The 16,935-nt window shown below is 44.5% G+C and overlaps 1 protein-coding gene across 1 annotated transcript in view; it reads left to right on the top strand.

Annotated features, from left to right (window-relative positions):
• The window catches only part of met (MET proto-oncogene, receptor tyrosine kinase), a 119,103-nt gene that overhangs the window by 57,492 nt on the left and 44,676 nt on the right, over nucleotides 1-16,935 (top strand). Inside the window, exons 6-10 of the mRNA XM_074677943.1 lie at nucleotides 1,032-1,189; nucleotides 1,748-1,862; nucleotides 1,997-2,133; nucleotides 4,599-4,763; nucleotides 5,001-5,100. Coding sequence (XP_074534044.1) covers nucleotides 1,032-1,189; nucleotides 1,748-1,862; nucleotides 1,997-2,133; nucleotides 4,599-4,763; nucleotides 5,001-5,100 — 675 coding nt within the window. The remainder of the gene's footprint in view (nucleotides 1-1,031; nucleotides 1,190-1,747; nucleotides 1,863-1,996; nucleotides 2,134-4,598; nucleotides 4,764-5,000; nucleotides 5,101-16,935) is intronic.

Genomic DNA, 16,935 nt, shown 5'->3' with positions numbered 1-16,935 from the left:
TGCCCCTGGGCGGTTTTTCCGTTACGACTAGAATTGCCCACAACTTCGGTTAAATCCAGATCCAGCCAGACATTTATGATGATGACGATGCTAGGGACTTTTGGGAGAGGATTATGGCAGTGGAGGTGTGTTTTTTCCAATTTTTTACCGCCTCATGGAGCGCAAAAACTTTTCATCAAAATTCGAGGGGTTTTTAGAAATTTTGGTATTTCCCTTACTTTTTTTCCCACATGTTTATTAAGGCAGGTTCACAATTTACACTTTAACTGAAATGTCATCAACATGTTTCTTTTTATCACAGAAACATTCACAAACGGTAAAACCATAAAGTTAGTATTTCAAACAACTTTCTCAATCAACAAACAGACCTTTAAGTTAAAGATAAAAATTTAAATGCAAGAGTTAATAGCCAAGAAAAAAATCAATTTCTGTTTTTTATTGCAATATTTAGGTTTTGCGCAATTCTAGGTGTAATGGAAATGCAGCTTCTGTTGCTATTGGTTGAGATCAGCAGCTTAGAGATGCTCTCAGTAGCTCTGGGGATGGTGTCTGGATTGCAGGACAGTATATTTTCCACTTTCTTCAAAGAGATGTTTGGGCTCCAGTTTTTATTTACTTACTGTTATTACTCCAAAGACCAGCCGGATATTTAAAAGTTCTTTTTTTTCTCCAATGTTTGCCAATTTTATGCTAAGAAAAAGTAAAATTTTGTGCTTCAACGTTTGTCGACCTAAAAATGCTAACATAAACTCACATTATTTGCCACAGTGTCAACAGGTAGAGGTGAAATCGCTTGAATCTTTCTTCTGGTTGATTTACGGCACGTTTGATCAGTTTTGCTTTGGTTTCAACCAGTCAAAATCAACCAATCAGAATCCGTTATTTCACATATGTGAGTAAAGTAAGGGGATAACTTGTCATTAAAGAGGACGATGTAAACAAAAAAACTCTGGAATTGGTGTTTTTTGGTATATTGCTTAGAGGATTCAAGGATTTTTGAATACCAACGATGCTCCTTGTGTGTGCTTCAGTTTTTCCCATCGTCCGGACCCATACGAGGCAGTACGACTGTGACATTGTGTGGCCTCAACTTCGGCTTCGACAAGACCGACAGCTTCAAGATGTCCGGGGTGACCATAGAGGTGGCGGGTGCTCCCTGCAAACTGTCCCGACAAGACAACATCCACAGGTGTGTGTTTCACTTCTCTTCATTCACTTTAGTGTTCACATTATAACAGCAGCAGGCTTTGTAATGAGGAATGTTCCTACTCGGTATCTGCAGAGCCACCTTTGAGAGGCTGAGTGTGTGTGTGTGTGTGTTCCTGTGTGTGTGTTAAATGGTGGTTGTTTACGAGATGAAGGGAGCCGTGCGTCGGCTTCCTATAGGTTTAACGGGGCTTATTGTGTTGGAGAAAGAATGCCGAGAAGCCCCCCTCCTCTCTCCTGCATTCAGCTCATGACTCTCCTAACTGAAAAATTGCTGGAAAAAATCTCCGCATCCAGACTTTCCACTCTCCCAAATCCACTGGGGCCACGTCCCATTCAAAAGCCCCTTTTTTTTCTACAAACAAACCTCATGACGGCTCGGACGAGAAAAAAATAAAAACAACCGTTCGATGGAATCCTGATTAAGATGGCTTCTTTGTGCGAGAGCAGTAAAAGATCATTGAATTAGGATAAACGCTGGATGGCCGTGGCGTGGTATAATAGCTGGTCTGTGTGGTGTCTGTGGGGGGGTTGTGTTTAGGTGGACTGAGATGCAGTGTTCCCCGCAGTTCAGTGGGAACTTCACCCCATCAGGACACACAGTGAAAGTCACCAGTGGGCAGAAAGTAGCCAAGATGGAGGGCTTCACCTTCGTGGTAAGAGTGTGCCGTCACGGATCACGCATACACACACTTTGAGTCCAAGTCTTTTTAGTTCAAACTCTGAAACGTCACTCGAGGCGACACTTTCTAAGAGGTTACTGAGCATGTCTGCTGGTTTCTGCTTCCAGGACCCTGTGATCCACGAAATCTTCCCGACGTTTGGGCCGAAATCTGGGAACACCATGCTGACCATCAGAGGAGCGTTCCTCGATACCGGGAACAAGCGAGATGTGACGATAGGGAAAGCACCCTGTAAGATCCAGAGGTGGGTACTGCTCTGTTTTAAATCAGTGATGCATGTCTTTGAAAACTGATGCAAGTCAGAACAAACGAGTGAGCGTAGATAGCAAAAGTAGAGTCTATATGAATGATGGACATAGTCTTCGTGATGTCACCAGTTTGTTTATAACACAGACTTTTGAACCCCGTTGTCCCCGGGGATCAAATGCCAAACTCAACCTCGCTTTGTTTGAGTTAGGTTGAGATAAAGAGGGAGGTCTTCAGCTTCAGTGCCCACCTGTCAGTCAAGGCAGCAACGCCCTTATATGGACAAAACTCATACGTTTAATAACTTCAAAAACGTCAATATCAGCTTTATATATATTTATAAAGAACATTCAAAAAGCCAGTGGCCCACCAAAAGTGCTTTAACAGTAAAAAGGCAGAAACAATGAAGACAAAAAAAAAAAATCAAAACATTGAAAGTATAAAACATATAAAATCATAAAACAACAATATAGGTAGACATAAAAGACTCAATAAAAGTGGCTATTCTGTGCCAAAAGTCAAATTGCACAACTGCAAACACTCGATCTTTGGATTTTAAACAATAAAAACATCTAAAATCACCTGGTTAGCTGACCTTAAGGCTTAATAAGGTCAGATAAGTACTCATTCTGAGGTTTAAAAACAAATAAAAGGAGCTTAAAATCAATCCTGTACCTAACTGGAAGCCAGTGCAGAGAAGAAAGCACAGGAGTTGTGTGCTCCTGTTTCTGCAGCATTCTGCAGCTCGGACTGTTCAGGGCTGAGATGTAACAAAAGCAGGGGTAACTTTTTCAAGATCTGTCTTGCTCAACTGTGATTTTACTTTGGTTAGAAGCCTCAGCTGAAGAAAGCAAGTCTTGACCACTGAGCTGACCTGTCCAGTTTGAAAGCACCATCAATAATTACACCAAGATCCTGGCATGTAAGGTGCTGGAGATCCAAAGGAACTAGTAAAAACCTGAACCAGATCAGGACAACAAAACAGGACAACTTTAAGAAGTTTAATCCAACGGCCTGAAGATAATCTTTGTTAGAGGCCTTTAATTGCAGATGGCGGAGAAAAATGAGTAGTTATAAATACAATCACCCTGTTTACGTCTACTGTTATGTCATGAATGGGTGTGTGTGTGGTTTCTGGTCTTTCTACCGCCAGCCTCGAGTGGACACTTCAGGAACTGCAGTTTTAGGCACTTCCGCACAGGCTTTTGATTTTTAGACCCAAGTTTGCTTGCTCTCTTCGTCCTGGCCGACTACCTGCGTCTGTTTATATCTGGCACACCGTGTGTGCGGACTGATACACTAAGCGGCGAGCGCCTCATAGCCAGCTGTGGCTCTGCAGCGGAGGTAGCGCCGTTTTACGACACGATGAGAACTAGAGCCTTATTTAGCGGTGTTTTTGTGTGAAAGTAACGCGCTGAAAATTCTCTAAATAAAGTGTGAATGCAGACCCATATCAGGTTTTTTTGGTGGGAGTCCGTTTATTTGTGTTTTTGGTCAAGTAAAATATGGCCCCGTCTGAGTGCAGAGGAAACCGGCAGAGGAGCAGGGAGGGGGTGTTTGGTGCGCTCTGGGCTTCTGCTGCACAAAAACACTGCTGTAGGGGTAATTTCTGCCCTAAACCTTGTGATAGGACCCAACTTGTTCCATCCCAGAGTATCACTTTAAGATTTCGATCAGGTCTGTATGCTAGTAGTAACGATAAAACTCTGTTTTTCCAGCTAAATAGCAACTTTCATCAATAAACACACAAACAAGGGTAATGGTCTTGCACAAGAGAGTAATTTTCAATCCATTTAACATGTTATATAGCTCTTAATCTACCAAAAATGATATATAGAGCACTTGGCGCTAGCTGGATGCTAACATACATCAGGAATTCCATTAATATGCTAGCAGTTAGCATACATTGATTGAACTTTTTCCAGCATAATATAAACTTTCATTGCTGGACACATCAACAAATGTTCATAACTTCTTCACAAGAGATTAATTTTCAGTCCATTCAGCATGTTATATCTCTGCTACAGCACACAGCAGAGGTTTGGAGGTGGCTAAAAGAGCTTGTGCATTTACTCATTAAATTTATTTTTTAAACCATCCCAAGCTTTTTCCTGAATCAAGTGCGTCTGCGATGGATCAGATCTGCCCGTTGATGTAAGCTGACATCATGCAGCCCTTCTGCAGAGGAAGTTGGAGTTGACATTTCTCTCCCATGCCTTTCTGTCCAACATTCATCCCTCGTTTCCTCTCAATTCTGTCCCTCTTTTCTTCTCCGACTCGTTTCCCGCTCCAGCAGGAATTCTGATGAAATTTCTGCAGAGCTAACGCAACAACAAACGCATGAATAGGGGTCTTGGAGCACGGCCACCACTGTTCATTTTATCACAACAGTCTATCTAGTGTGTTAACTGTTCCCCCTCCTTCCTCTCCCCCCTCTCCTCAATCTCCCTCCATCTCCATCAGGCTTTACCCGACCATGCTGACCTGTAAGACGCCCCCACACGCCGTGCCCTCCAAGCAGACGGTGAAGCTGACGGTGGACTCTGTAGAGCGCCACGCCCCTGAGCAGTTCACCTACAACCAGGACCCCATCATCAACAGCATCCAGCCCTCGCGCTCCTTCGTCAGGTTAGCGTTAGCTCGCTTTCTGTTTGAGCTTTAGCGTGTACCATCCAGAGCAGGAGGGAGGAGGAAGACTGAGCATCCCTGTGAATGAGCTCAGACAGATTAATGCTCTGGTTTCACAGCAGCAGGAAATGAGTAGGAGGTGAAGAGTGGCTAAGCTGCTAACGCTAACAGCAGGCCCTTCCCAGAGGGGCTCTACGGTGTCTGTGTCTGGTCCTAACATCCGTTTCTCTGCTGTAGTGGAGGCTGCACGGTGGCGGCTCATGGCTTCTTCCTCCAGTCAGGCCTCCAGCCCCAGATGGTTCTCACAACCGCTCAGGACGCCGAGGTGTTTCATGTGGTGAGTACGAGAAGGGTTTTACATCCTCCGATGGGAAGATGGTTATAAAGTTCAATCTGTGTTGAGTTAAAATCTTGATTAGACAAACAAAGCCCTGCTAACAGCCAACATCCCTGTGGCTGTTTGAGCACAGAGACATGCTTCCTGACTTCCCGCTAACTCGAGCTACTTTTCAGGAGATCAGACTGGAAAAAACATTTGAAGCCGTTGGTTCCTGCCCTCAAAAGTTCCTGTTTCTGATTGAAAACGCTTTCTTAGACTAGCTAAAGTACAAACACCTGATTAGGGATTTGATTTTAATGAATGTACCCTACACACTGGAAAAACTGGATCTTATCAAGTGTTTTTGTCTTACTTTCAGTAGAAACTGCCTTTTTAGACCAAAAATGAGTCACGTTCACCTCAAGAGAAAAATTACTGGCATTATTTAGTTTTGAGCTTTTTTTTTTTTACCTGTTACAGCAATTTAGACCTATTTTTTTGTCTTTAAATAACTTTAAACAAACTTATTTGTAAACTGATAAGTTGAATGTGGCTCATATCGAGTATATAACAAGATACCTTTATTTAAAAGTAGACAAAAACTCTTGATAAGATTTCTGTTTTTTTTGCAGTGTTCTTTTCTCACTCCAGTGCAAATATGGAAGAAGACCAGAAATGCAACCTTTTTATGATCATTGTGGTTATTCAAACACGGCTAAAGCTAGGGATGGACTCAGCTCTGAGGCACGTTGGTTGAATCTCATTGGGCTCTTGAACTGGGTGTCCACGGGGTCTTAAAAAGTATTAAAAGTTGATAAATCAATTTTGGGAAAATTAAGGCCTTTAAAAAGTATTAAAAAGTCTTAATTGTGGTTTTACGAGGTATTAAATTTTATTGGTATTTAAGCTTTGACTCCAAAAATATCGATGAATATTATTTTCCTCCTTGCGACTGTCCCCGGATTGGGACGTTGAGCATTCGGCCAATAAAATTATAAAATAGAATAGAATAGAATTACTTCACTGACTTAGAGTCAGTAGAAAAATACAAAAATTGAAAACAATAAAAGAAAATAAATACATAAAGACTTTAGTTACATCAGCTATAAATGAACGTCACTATTAGTTTGAAAAAGAGAAATTAGATACAACATTAAAGTAAATCACACAATCTCAGGACCATGTCCCAAATTTTGATAATGATGGAATATCTCTCTTTTTTTTTTTTTTTTTTTTTAAGCAAGTTGGTCTTGAATAAGTCTTGTTACTTGTTGTGGGAGTGTCGATAAACCTGCCTTTAGTTTCGTTTATTCTTTCAAGCTTTATTCCTTCCCAGCTTACATGATTTCTGTAAAAATGCAAGCTACAACTGTTGGCTTGCCAACAAAAACTCAGAGTCGCAATAAAGTCTTTAAACTTTTTGAGAGGTTTTTTTTAAAGTCTTAGCATTTACTTGTGTAAAGCGTCTTTGAGTACCTTGAAAAGCGCTCCATAAATAAAATATATTATTATATTATTATATTATTAAAAAGGTATTGAAATTAACCTCAGGATTTTAGCATATACCCTGTTTAATTTAACAAGTTTTCGTTTGCTAACACTGGTTTTAAGTTTACTTCTAAGACACAACTCTTTAACCTCTTTACCTCCAATTTGGGCCAGGGGGTAGTTCTGGGCTACATGTAGTGCTAGTTTAGATATGGTTTGACTCTGAACCTTATAACAACCTGCTTCCTTCCCAGTCAAAGAGCCATAGCATCAGGTCTGTTTTGTACTTATACCCAGTAGATCTGTTTAGCCGTTAAGAAGAGTCAACCGCAAGCTTTGATACGTTCTCTGGGCGTCATCACACTTCCTGTATTTACAGCATTTCCTGAATCCTTCCTGAATCAGTGTACATCATCTTTATTTAGGAATGATACATCTTTGTCCTTTCCTGGAATAACTATTGTTAACTTTAACATGCATCAGCTTTAAATTAAAGGTAGAGTATGCTGGGTTTTCCTTAAAAAATAAAAAAAAGTCAATTTTCAAAGAAATAATCCTGCTCAGTCGTCTCCTATGGGCCTCTTTACATGTCTGTCAGTGTCTGTATCTGCCTCAACCCCCTCCTCTGCCTGAAAGTTGATGTTTTGGTTGTCTTGGACAGTGAGTAGGTATGGTTACATCAGCCAATCACAGGGTGCCCAGTGTGCAAGTGACTTTGGCTGTTGAATAATCCTGCTCAATCCTCACCTCCGGGCCTCTATGCATGTGTTTCGGTGTCTGTATCTGCCTCAACCCCCTCCTCTGCCTGGATGTTGATGTTTTGGAAAACGTCAAAGAAAAACACAATCAAGGTGAAATGAAACGCCAACCAGATAAAAAGCTTGGCCTGATTTTCACTGGCTTTCAGGAACTTGGAGAGCAGCACGGTACAAAGAGCGATGTGAGCTAGCGTTCTGCTAACCAGGTATGTGTCAAATATCTGTGATTAGCTTGTGCTAACATGCCAAGTCGGGTGCACGGCTCTTGAGTCTCTCCTCACGTATAAACATTATGCTTCAGGTGGTTGCTGGGCGAGTAAGTGTGTTCACATAGTCACAGTTTGAGGCTGTGGGTGTGTGCTGCTGGTGGCACTGAGCCAAGGGGGAGGAGCCAAGTTTGGATGTTGTGTTTACAAACTAGTAAAGAAAATTCCTGCATACCCTACCTTTAACATAATGTGCTCAAAATCACTGTGAAAAAGCAGAAATGTTGCAATGATATAAATCACGCTGCCCTCATGTGTTTTGGAGGAGTATTGCAGAGCAACGCTGACAAATAGACACTAAAGTATGAACATAGAAAAACTCAGAGCTAAAAAAACATGATAGGAAACATCCTTCATGAAGAGCAGACAGAGAGGTTTCTGTGCTTGTTTTATCCATAGACCAGACTCTCCTATACGTGGTTTTGTCATTATACATACTAACGCCCCCATCCCGCGGAAAATACAATGGAAAAGAGGTCGAGTATCAGACAAACAGGAGAAGAAAGGAAATGAAAAGTGCAGGGTCTGATCTTTGGGAACCAGCTGTCACCTCTGACTCAAAGACGGTAGCAGAATGAGGTCTTTCAGATGCTCTGGATCCACGAACCTCCGTCAGACGTTTTTCTACTTAAGGCAGGAAAATGATACACACGGGGTCATCATCGCTGCGGTTACCGCTCAGCCCAACAAGAGGGGGATTTAAATGATCCAACACGGACACTCACAGGCTGTAGCTGAGCTGTACGCAGCTCCTGTGAAGACCTCCACCTGAGATGGAGTTTAACACATAGGCCATGATGACATCTAACAAGTACTTCCTTTAGCAAACGATGACATTAGTCCAAGCAGAGGAACAGCTGTGTGTGAAAATGAAGCCCATGTGGAAGTGCAAAGACCTGCAGTTCATGGTCTTGGTGACGTCTGCCATTGGATTTTGAAGCCCACCAGCGGGGTTCACTATATATACTGAATAACAGAGTGTTAGTATGCCCTAGCAGTTAGGTTACACACCCCATGAGGTCAGCCCTTGAGGAGGTAGCTACATCCAACCTGCGGCGCCTCCAGCACATCACACCCTTTTCTGTCCTGTCTGCTGTCCTTTCTTCTCTGAATAAAGGCAGAAAGCCAACCAGATTGGATTTATTTGGGTGTTTTTAGCCCCCTTGTGGTTTTGAGCATGCACCTTGTGGTCTTTGTAGCAGCGGTCGCTGGTTTGACTTCCTGCCTCACCATTTGCTGCCTGTCTTCCCTTATTTTCAGTTGGGCTGACGTTTTACAAGGTAAAAATTCTAACTAAAAATAATTTTTAGATGACAAACAAAGGCAGTCGATGTTGGCTTTGAGACTCCTTGCTCATCTAGTTGGCCATGGCTCTAATAGCGTAAATCATTACCTTTAGAGATAATGAGTTATACACAAAGTATAGCGGCTAAGCCTAAAACTTAAAGCCACTGAGGGGCTAAACGGGCTAAACTCAATTGACGCGCTGGCCTCACACTGCTCCGCTGCTTCCTGTGCATTCCAATAACGAAAGTCCAACTTGCAATTTATGAATGTTTATTTCTCACCATGGAACATGCCCAAATCCCACAAACGCAATGAACAAGTCAATTATCATTCACCTTCAACCACAAATGCATTGGATTTACGCCCCGAAAAGTCTGCACACAAACATAATGGCCATTTTTAAACATGTAGCGCTACGCATACCTTCCGTTGGGCGCCATGAATGATCCCGGTAAACACGTCCTCTGCCGGCGTCTGAAGATCAGCTCCAGGTGTCCACACACTGGACGAAGGGTCTTGATCCGAAAAGGGAAGAAAACATGCTGCCTCTCCGCCAAGCTGGAAGCTGTCCGTGGCGTCCTGTAGCCGTTAGCACCCGCTGGGTATTTCAGCTACAGTTCGGTGAACAAATGTCCGTCCTCAGCGTCCACTCCGCTGAAGCTGCTGACGTTTATAGCCTCTGTGATGAAGCTCTTCAAGCGTCCTTTGGAGAAGTTTTTTGACTTATTGTATAGCGGCGAAGCCTAAAACTTAAAGCACCTGAGGGGCTAAACGGGCTAAACTCAATTGACGCGTTGGCCTCACACTGCTCCGCTGCTTCCTGGGCATTCCAATAACGAAAGTCCAACTTGCAATTTATGAATGTTTATTTCTCACCATGGAACATGCCCAAATCCCATAAAGGTGTCCATTTAATCCTTACTGCAGTCAAACAGCCCAGCATGCCGGCGTGGCGGTCAAAAAACTATTAGTTCTTCCACCGTCTAGCACACCTGCTACTTGATGGGAAGCACCGATCTAAGAAGCCCCAAATATGACAGTGACCCCTAGTGGACGACTTGGTGACCTAAACACACACACACACACGTAATGGCTCTTACACAAAGTTTACCCTGCTTGCAGCGTGTGCATATTCAAACCAGAATCATTTCTTGAACTGTTTTTATTTCTACTACAAAGATCAGATTTTTGAATGGGTTTGTATGTACTTCTGGGGGTTCTGCAGGCAACTGCAAGTGGACACTGGAGGAGCTGCAGTTTTTAAAGATGCCATCTTTTTTGGTGTTGTCGACAACTGTTCTAAGATGCATTTTAGCTGCAAAGCTACGGCTACAATCCTTGCTCTTTGCCTATTTAAGAAGTATGTTAGAGTCAGTGTTCTTAGTATGGTAACTGGCAGGGTTCAGAACACCTCTGCAGAAATCAACAGATAGTCGGCATCTCATTAAATCCAAACAAACCACAAGCTCAGGACAAAAATATAACCTCCTTTTTACCATCTTTACAAAGAGTGTGTCTGTTAGTTTGGAGCTACAGTATTTACACTGAATCATTCAGCAAAACATTTGACAACCTTTGTTATCTCTGCTATTTACAGATAAGCTAATGAAGCTAAGCTACAAAAGCTAACGTTAGCCTAACTAGAGCCCCTTGGACAACAGCGAACAATGATGAACAATCACTAAAGAACAGAAACTAGAACAAAACAGGCCAATGAGCTCCCAGCAAACAAAGAGACATGATGAACAACGCAGCTAGAAGCTAACGTTAGGCTAACTTTTTATTTCTTTACAGAAGAGTCACAATCTGCTGCTTCAAATACGATGTTAGCTTACCTTAGAGCTTGTATAAGAATAGCTATACCCACTGTCATTAGCTCATAGCTTTTGAGGATTTAGGATTTAGGATTTAGCCAAAGATATAAATAAATTTCATGGTGAAAAAGAAACTTCAGTAAAAGTTGTACAATGAGAGAACGTCAGAGAACTGTTTTTCCTGTGATCTCCTCTTCCTCTGTTTTTCAACTCATCTTTAACAACAAAACTCAAACTTCATGGGAAGAAGCAGACTTTTTAACTCAGACACATCATTCAGGAGGGAAACACATCAGACCTCTGCCTCGTGTCGTCCAGGACAGCAAAGATTTTCCTGCTGCAGCCAAAGTTTGAGGTAACATTAACCGAGCGCGGCGCGGTTTCCCTGGATGAGAACCAGCTGACCTGCTGATCCACTCGTATAATACACTCTGAGAAAAGTCTCACAGCTCCGGTTTCACTGCAGTTGCTGCTAAAATGATATCACATCCTTTGAAAGAAAGGAGAAAGACGGAGCAGCTTTATTATCAGCTGGACTGGTTATCAAACTCAGAGATGTTAAAAACACGACATGTTTGAAGCTGTTTAGCAGGACCCTGTGTCTCATTCAGTGATTAAACTTTCGGTGCGTGTTCTGTCGGAGCGAGCTGATATGTTCCTCCGTGAGTCATAACAAACAAACAGCCCTTCTTCTCCTTTCACAAGGAAGGTGTGTTTTACTCTCTGTGTGTGTGTGATGTTTGCTTTTCGGAGGCGGTTTGAGGACAGGCAGTGCTTTGTAGTGATGTTATCTGTCATCTTGAGGCACACGCTGCAGCAGGTCCAGTCAGGGATGATAATGCGCTCGGTAAACACACATTCACACACACTCACACACTGAAACTAAAGACAAACCCACTCAGATTAAAGCTCCTATCTGAAATATTCTCCATGCAATCAGTATCCCTTTATCTCTGATCTGTTTTCCTCACACACACACATGCAAAGTTTGACGCACACACTCCCTGCAGTGTCTCATCTTTCAGTTTCCCTCTCCTGGTCGTTGACCTGTGTTCAGGTCAGTTGTTGATTGGTCTCTGGGGCGGCTCAGGCTGGGTTACACACAAACAGCGTGAACAGACATCACCAGAGGGCTTTGAAAGCACGGTATGTTCCAGAAACTGCTGAACAATCACCGTTCCAGCCTCTAGGTGTTGATTTGCATCCACCTCTTACCCGTCCCATGGCCAGTTTACAGGTATGAAGGTCAGATCGTCCTTAGAGAGCAGGGACAGGGTTTGTTTTTGTTCTCAGGGTGCTCTCAAATCAAATCAGGGACAAAAGAAGAAGTTTGGTGGGGTTTCGTGAAGATACACAGTCACATTTTTAATCCAGAAAAAAAAGTAGAACTAGTTAACAAGAACAGGTCGCCCAACTTTTCTTACTCCAAACACCTGTGGAAACATCTGGGATAACAAAAGGTAAAAAATAAGTTAAAACTTCATTATTTAAATGCAGTCCGCTCTAAGTACCACCTGGCCTGAAACACCAAGGTCTCCATAGGGCTGGCCAATCAGAGCAAAGGGGGTTTGTCTTAAAGAGACGGCAGCTAAAAGGAAGTGTCTCAGACAGAGGCTGAAATAAAGGTCTTTTAAAACAGTAGAGATAAATTAGGGTGTGTTTGAGCTGTAAAAATACTACGGGGGCACAAGAGGGACAGAATAAAGACAAAAAAAAGCACAATACCTCCTCTTTAGATTTAACATTAAGACCAAAAGTGGATTTTGGTGGTGTAAACTAACTGATGTTAATGCCGAACCAGATCTTCATCTTTAACAGCTAGAATCAAAGAGTACAGCACCATTTTAATGTGTTGCATAAATGATTTAATACATTTTCATTAAAGGCTAAAAAAAAATTTCAAAAAAAGCTTTGATGCTTTACTCCCAATTTGATTATTTTATTATTGAGGTGCCAATTCAATTTAAATTGCGAGTATCCAATATTTCAGATATTTGTGATTTTTAGTTTGCTTTTTTAACACCAGATCACCAGATGGGTGATGATAATAATACCTTAAGACGATATCAGGAGCCATATTTCCCCCAAAAATGCACATCAGGGGAGTCAGAGAAAAACCTTTTGCCCTTTGCTGTAGACAAGTGGTATTTTTATTTCCAACTTAGCTTATAAACAAAGATAGAAACAAAGGACTTCAATCTGAAAAAAATGTGTCTTTTTATTTTTTTTATTTATTCACTATGTAATTCATTTATTTATTATTTTCATTTTATTCATTTATTTATCTATTTAATTTTTATTTATTATTATTATTATTTGATTTATTTATTATGTTATGCATTTTTTATTATTTTTATTTAGTTCATTTATTTATTTTAATTATTCATATATTAACTTTTTTTATTTTTTTATTTTATTCATTTATTTGTTTTAATGATTAATACATTTACTTTTTTTATTATTATTTTTATCTATTTTATTATTATTATTATTATTATTATTATTTTTTTTTGACATTAAATCCTGATTATAAGAAAAAATCCTGATACTGATATATCCCCATTTTTACCAAGCGGTTCATTTTGGTCCATCCCAGTATGGCACACATTTTGTGGCATTTCCTTTGACTTTAACCAGGACAAGTCCCCGAATTACCGACCCACACCATCTCCTTCTGTACCTGGACTCTTAACCTTCTTTTGGGGAACCAGGTATACCAATTTGACACTGCAGTCTGTTGATTGGTCAAAATTGTCACTTCCTGTGCCACAGTGGCTGCTAGACTTCTCCTTGTGGAAACACAAACATGATCCAGCCCATACTAAACTGTACTGATCCGTACAGGACCGCTTGTTGAGTACGGAGCTTATGAATCGATTTTTTCTCCCACCTTTTAGTAATTGGTGTGAAACGTGCGTGACACCTCCAGCTAAGTTTACTGGCCGTAACTTTCACCTGTAATCCTAGAGGAGCCGTGTGTTAAAGGTTGTCAAAGTGTCACCTGAAGCTCTGGCACGGTGAGTTTACACAAAGGTAGTCAGGGTTCAACGCACTTTCATGTTACAGTCATGCTGAGAGTGTCTCTAAAAGCATGTAAACCTGGAGTCTTACTTTCAGGAGCCTCTGTGATAAACTTTTTCCTCCGCTCAGATCTGAGGGATGATCGGCAGCAGGGCGACTGGCTGGAGTGAACCTCTGCTCTGGAGTTTGTTTTTCATCTTAAACTGGAATAACACAGCAGAGGAGAGCTGCAAAAACAGAATTCAAGCTTCCTGGAGAGAAGGAGAGAGGGACGGAGCATGAAGTGAGCAGCCTGTATAAAATAAGGCTAATGATTTAGGACGGGATCATGCCCCGTAGGGCCCCAGCTGTCGCCTGTTAAATTCCTTCCAGTAAACGGGATGAGTTAAAGCTGAGCCTGGGAAGGGACAGTATAAGTGTCTTATTGTCTTAACCCTTCAAAACAGAGGCACAGATCCTACACACCCCTCCATGAGTGAGCTACCACCTTATCGTGGTGGAGGGGTTTGCGTGTCCCAATGATCCTAGGAGCTAAGTTGTCGGGGGCTTTATGCCCCTGGTAGGGTCTCCCATGGCAAACAGGTCCTAGGGGAGGGGCCAGACAAAGTGTAGCTCACACAGACCCCTTATGATGAGTACAAACAATGGTTTTACGTTTCCCTTGCCCGGACGTGGGTCACCGGGGCCCCCTCCTGGAGCCAGGCCTGGGGGTGGGGCTCGATGGCGAGCGCCTGGTGGCCGGGCCTGTTCCCATGGGGCCCGGCCGGGCACAGCCCGAAGAGGCAACGTGGGACCCCCTTCCCGTGGACTCACCACCCGCAGGAGGGGCCATAGGGGTCGGGTGCAGTGTGAGTTGGGCGGCAGCCGAAGGCAGGGACCTTGGCGGTCTGATCCTCGGCTGCAGAAGCTAGCTCTAGGGACGTGGAACGTCACCTCTCTGGCGGGGAAGGAGCCTGAGCTGGTGCGGGAGGTTGAGAAGTTCCGGCTAGACATAGTCGGCCTCACCTCAACGCACAGCAAGGGCTCTGGATCCAGCCTTCTCGAGAGGGGTTGGACTCTCTTCTACTCTGGAGTTGCCGATGGTGAGAGGCGGCGGGCTGGGGTGGCGATACTCGTTGCCCCCAGGCTCGGTGCCTGTACGTTGGAGTTCACCCCGGTGGACAAGAGGGTAGCCTCCCTCCGCCTTCGGGTGGGGGGACGGATCCTGACTGTTGTTTGTGGCTATGGTCCAAATAGCAGTTCAGAGTATCCACCCTTTCTGGAGTCCTTGGAGGGAGTGCTTGAGAGTGCTCCGTCTGGGGATTCCCTTGTCCTACTGGGGGACTTCAACGCTCACGTCGGCAATGACAGTGAGACCTGGAGGGGCGTGATTGGAAGGAACGGCCCCCCCGATCTGAACCCGAGTGGTGTTTTGTTGTTGGATTTCTGTGCTCGTCACAGGTTGTCCATAACGAACACCATGTTCAAGCATAAGGGTGTCCATATGTGCACCTGGCACCAGGACACCCTAGGTCGCAGTTCGATGATCGACTTTGTAGTCGTGTCATCGGACTTGCGGCCGCATGTCTTGGACACTCGGGTAAAGAGAGGGGCGGAGCTGTCAACCGATCACCACCTGGTGGTGAGTTGGCTCCGATGGTGGGGGAAGATGCCGGTCAGACCTGGTAGACCCAAACGTATCGTGAGGGTCTGCTGGGAACGTCTGGCGGAATCTCCCGTCAGAGAGAGCTTCAACTCCCACCTCCGGGAGAGCTTCAACTGTGTTCCGGGGGATGTAGGGGACATTGAGTCTGAATGGACTTTGTTCCGTGCATCCATTGTTGAGGCGGCTGATCGGAGCTGTGGCCGTAAGGTGGTTGGTGCCTGTCGGGGCGGCAACACCCGAACCCGCTGGTGGACACCAGTGGTGAGGGATGCCGTCCAGCTGAAGAAGGAGTCCTATCGCGCCTTTTGGCGTGTGGGACTCCTGAGGCAGCAGACAGGTATCGACAGGCCAAGCGGAATGCAGCTTCGGCAGTCACCGAGGCAAAAACCCGGACATGGGAGGAGTTCGGTGAGGCCATGGAGAACGACTTCCGGACAGCTTCGAAGAGGTTCTGGACCACCATCCGGCATCTCAGGAGGGGGAAGCAGTGCACTGTAAACACTGTGCTCAGTGGAGACGGTGCGCTGCTGACCTCGACTCGGGATGTTGTGGATCGGTGGAAGGAATACTTCGAAGACCTCCTCAATCCCACCGGCACGTCTTCCTTGGAGGAAGCAGGGTCTGGGAATGATGGGGTGGGCTCGTCCATCTCTGGGGTTGAAGTCGCCGAGGTGGTTAAAAAGCTCCTCGGTGGCAGGGCCCCGGGGGTGGATGAGATCCGCCCAGAGTTCCTTAAGGCCCTGGATGTTGTGGGTCTGTCGTGGCTGACACGACTTTGCAACATCGCGTGGACATCGGGGGTAGTGCCTCTGGATTGGCAGACCGGGGTGGTGGTCCCCCTTTTTAAGAAGGGGGACCGGAGGGTGTGTTCCAACTACAGGGGGATCACACTCCTCAGCCTCCCTGGTAAGGTCTATTCGGGGGTACTGGAGAGGAGGGTCCGTAAGATCGTAGAACCTCGGATTCAGGAGGAGCAATGTGGTTTTCGTCCTGGCCGTGGAACTGTGGACCAGCTCTATACCCTCAGCAGGGTTCTTGAGGGTGCATGGGAGTTTGCCCAACCTGTCCACATGTGTTTTGTGGACTTGGAGAAGGCATTCGACCGTGTCCCTCGGGGAGTCCTGTGGGGGGTTCTCCGGGAGTATGGGGTGTCGGGCTGCTTGTTACGAGCCGTCCGTTCCCTGTACGACCGGTGCCAGAGCTTGGTCCGCATTGCTGGCAGTAAGTCGGACTCGTTTCCAGTGAGGGTTGGACTCCGCCAGGGCTGCCCTTTGTCACCGATTCTGTTCATAACTTTTATGGACAGAATTTCTAGGCGCAGCCAGGGTGTCGAGGGGGTCCGGTTTGGTGACCTCAGGATTGGATCACTGCTTTTTGCAGATGATGTGGTCCTGTTGGCTTCATCAAGCCGTGACCTTCAACTCTCTCTGGAGCGGTTCGCAGCCCAGTGTGAAGCGGCTGGGATGAGAATCAGCACCTCCAAATCTGAGTCCATGGTCCTCAGCCGGAAAAGGGTGGACTGCCCTCTCCGGGTCGGGGATGAGATCCTGCCCCAAGTGGAGGAGTTTAAGTAT

This window comes from Halichoeres trimaculatus, unplaced genomic scaffold (assembly GCF_033239565.1).
Source record: "Halichoeres trimaculatus isolate MK-OKI-2021-1 unplaced genomic scaffold, fHalTri1.1 fHalTri1_scaffold_10, whole genome shotgun sequence".
NCBI lineage: Eukaryota > Metazoa > Chordata > Actinopteri > Labriformes > Labridae > Halichoeres > Halichoeres trimaculatus.
Note: the sequence above shows the minus strand (reverse complement) of the source record. Positions and strands in the feature narration are given on the sequence as shown.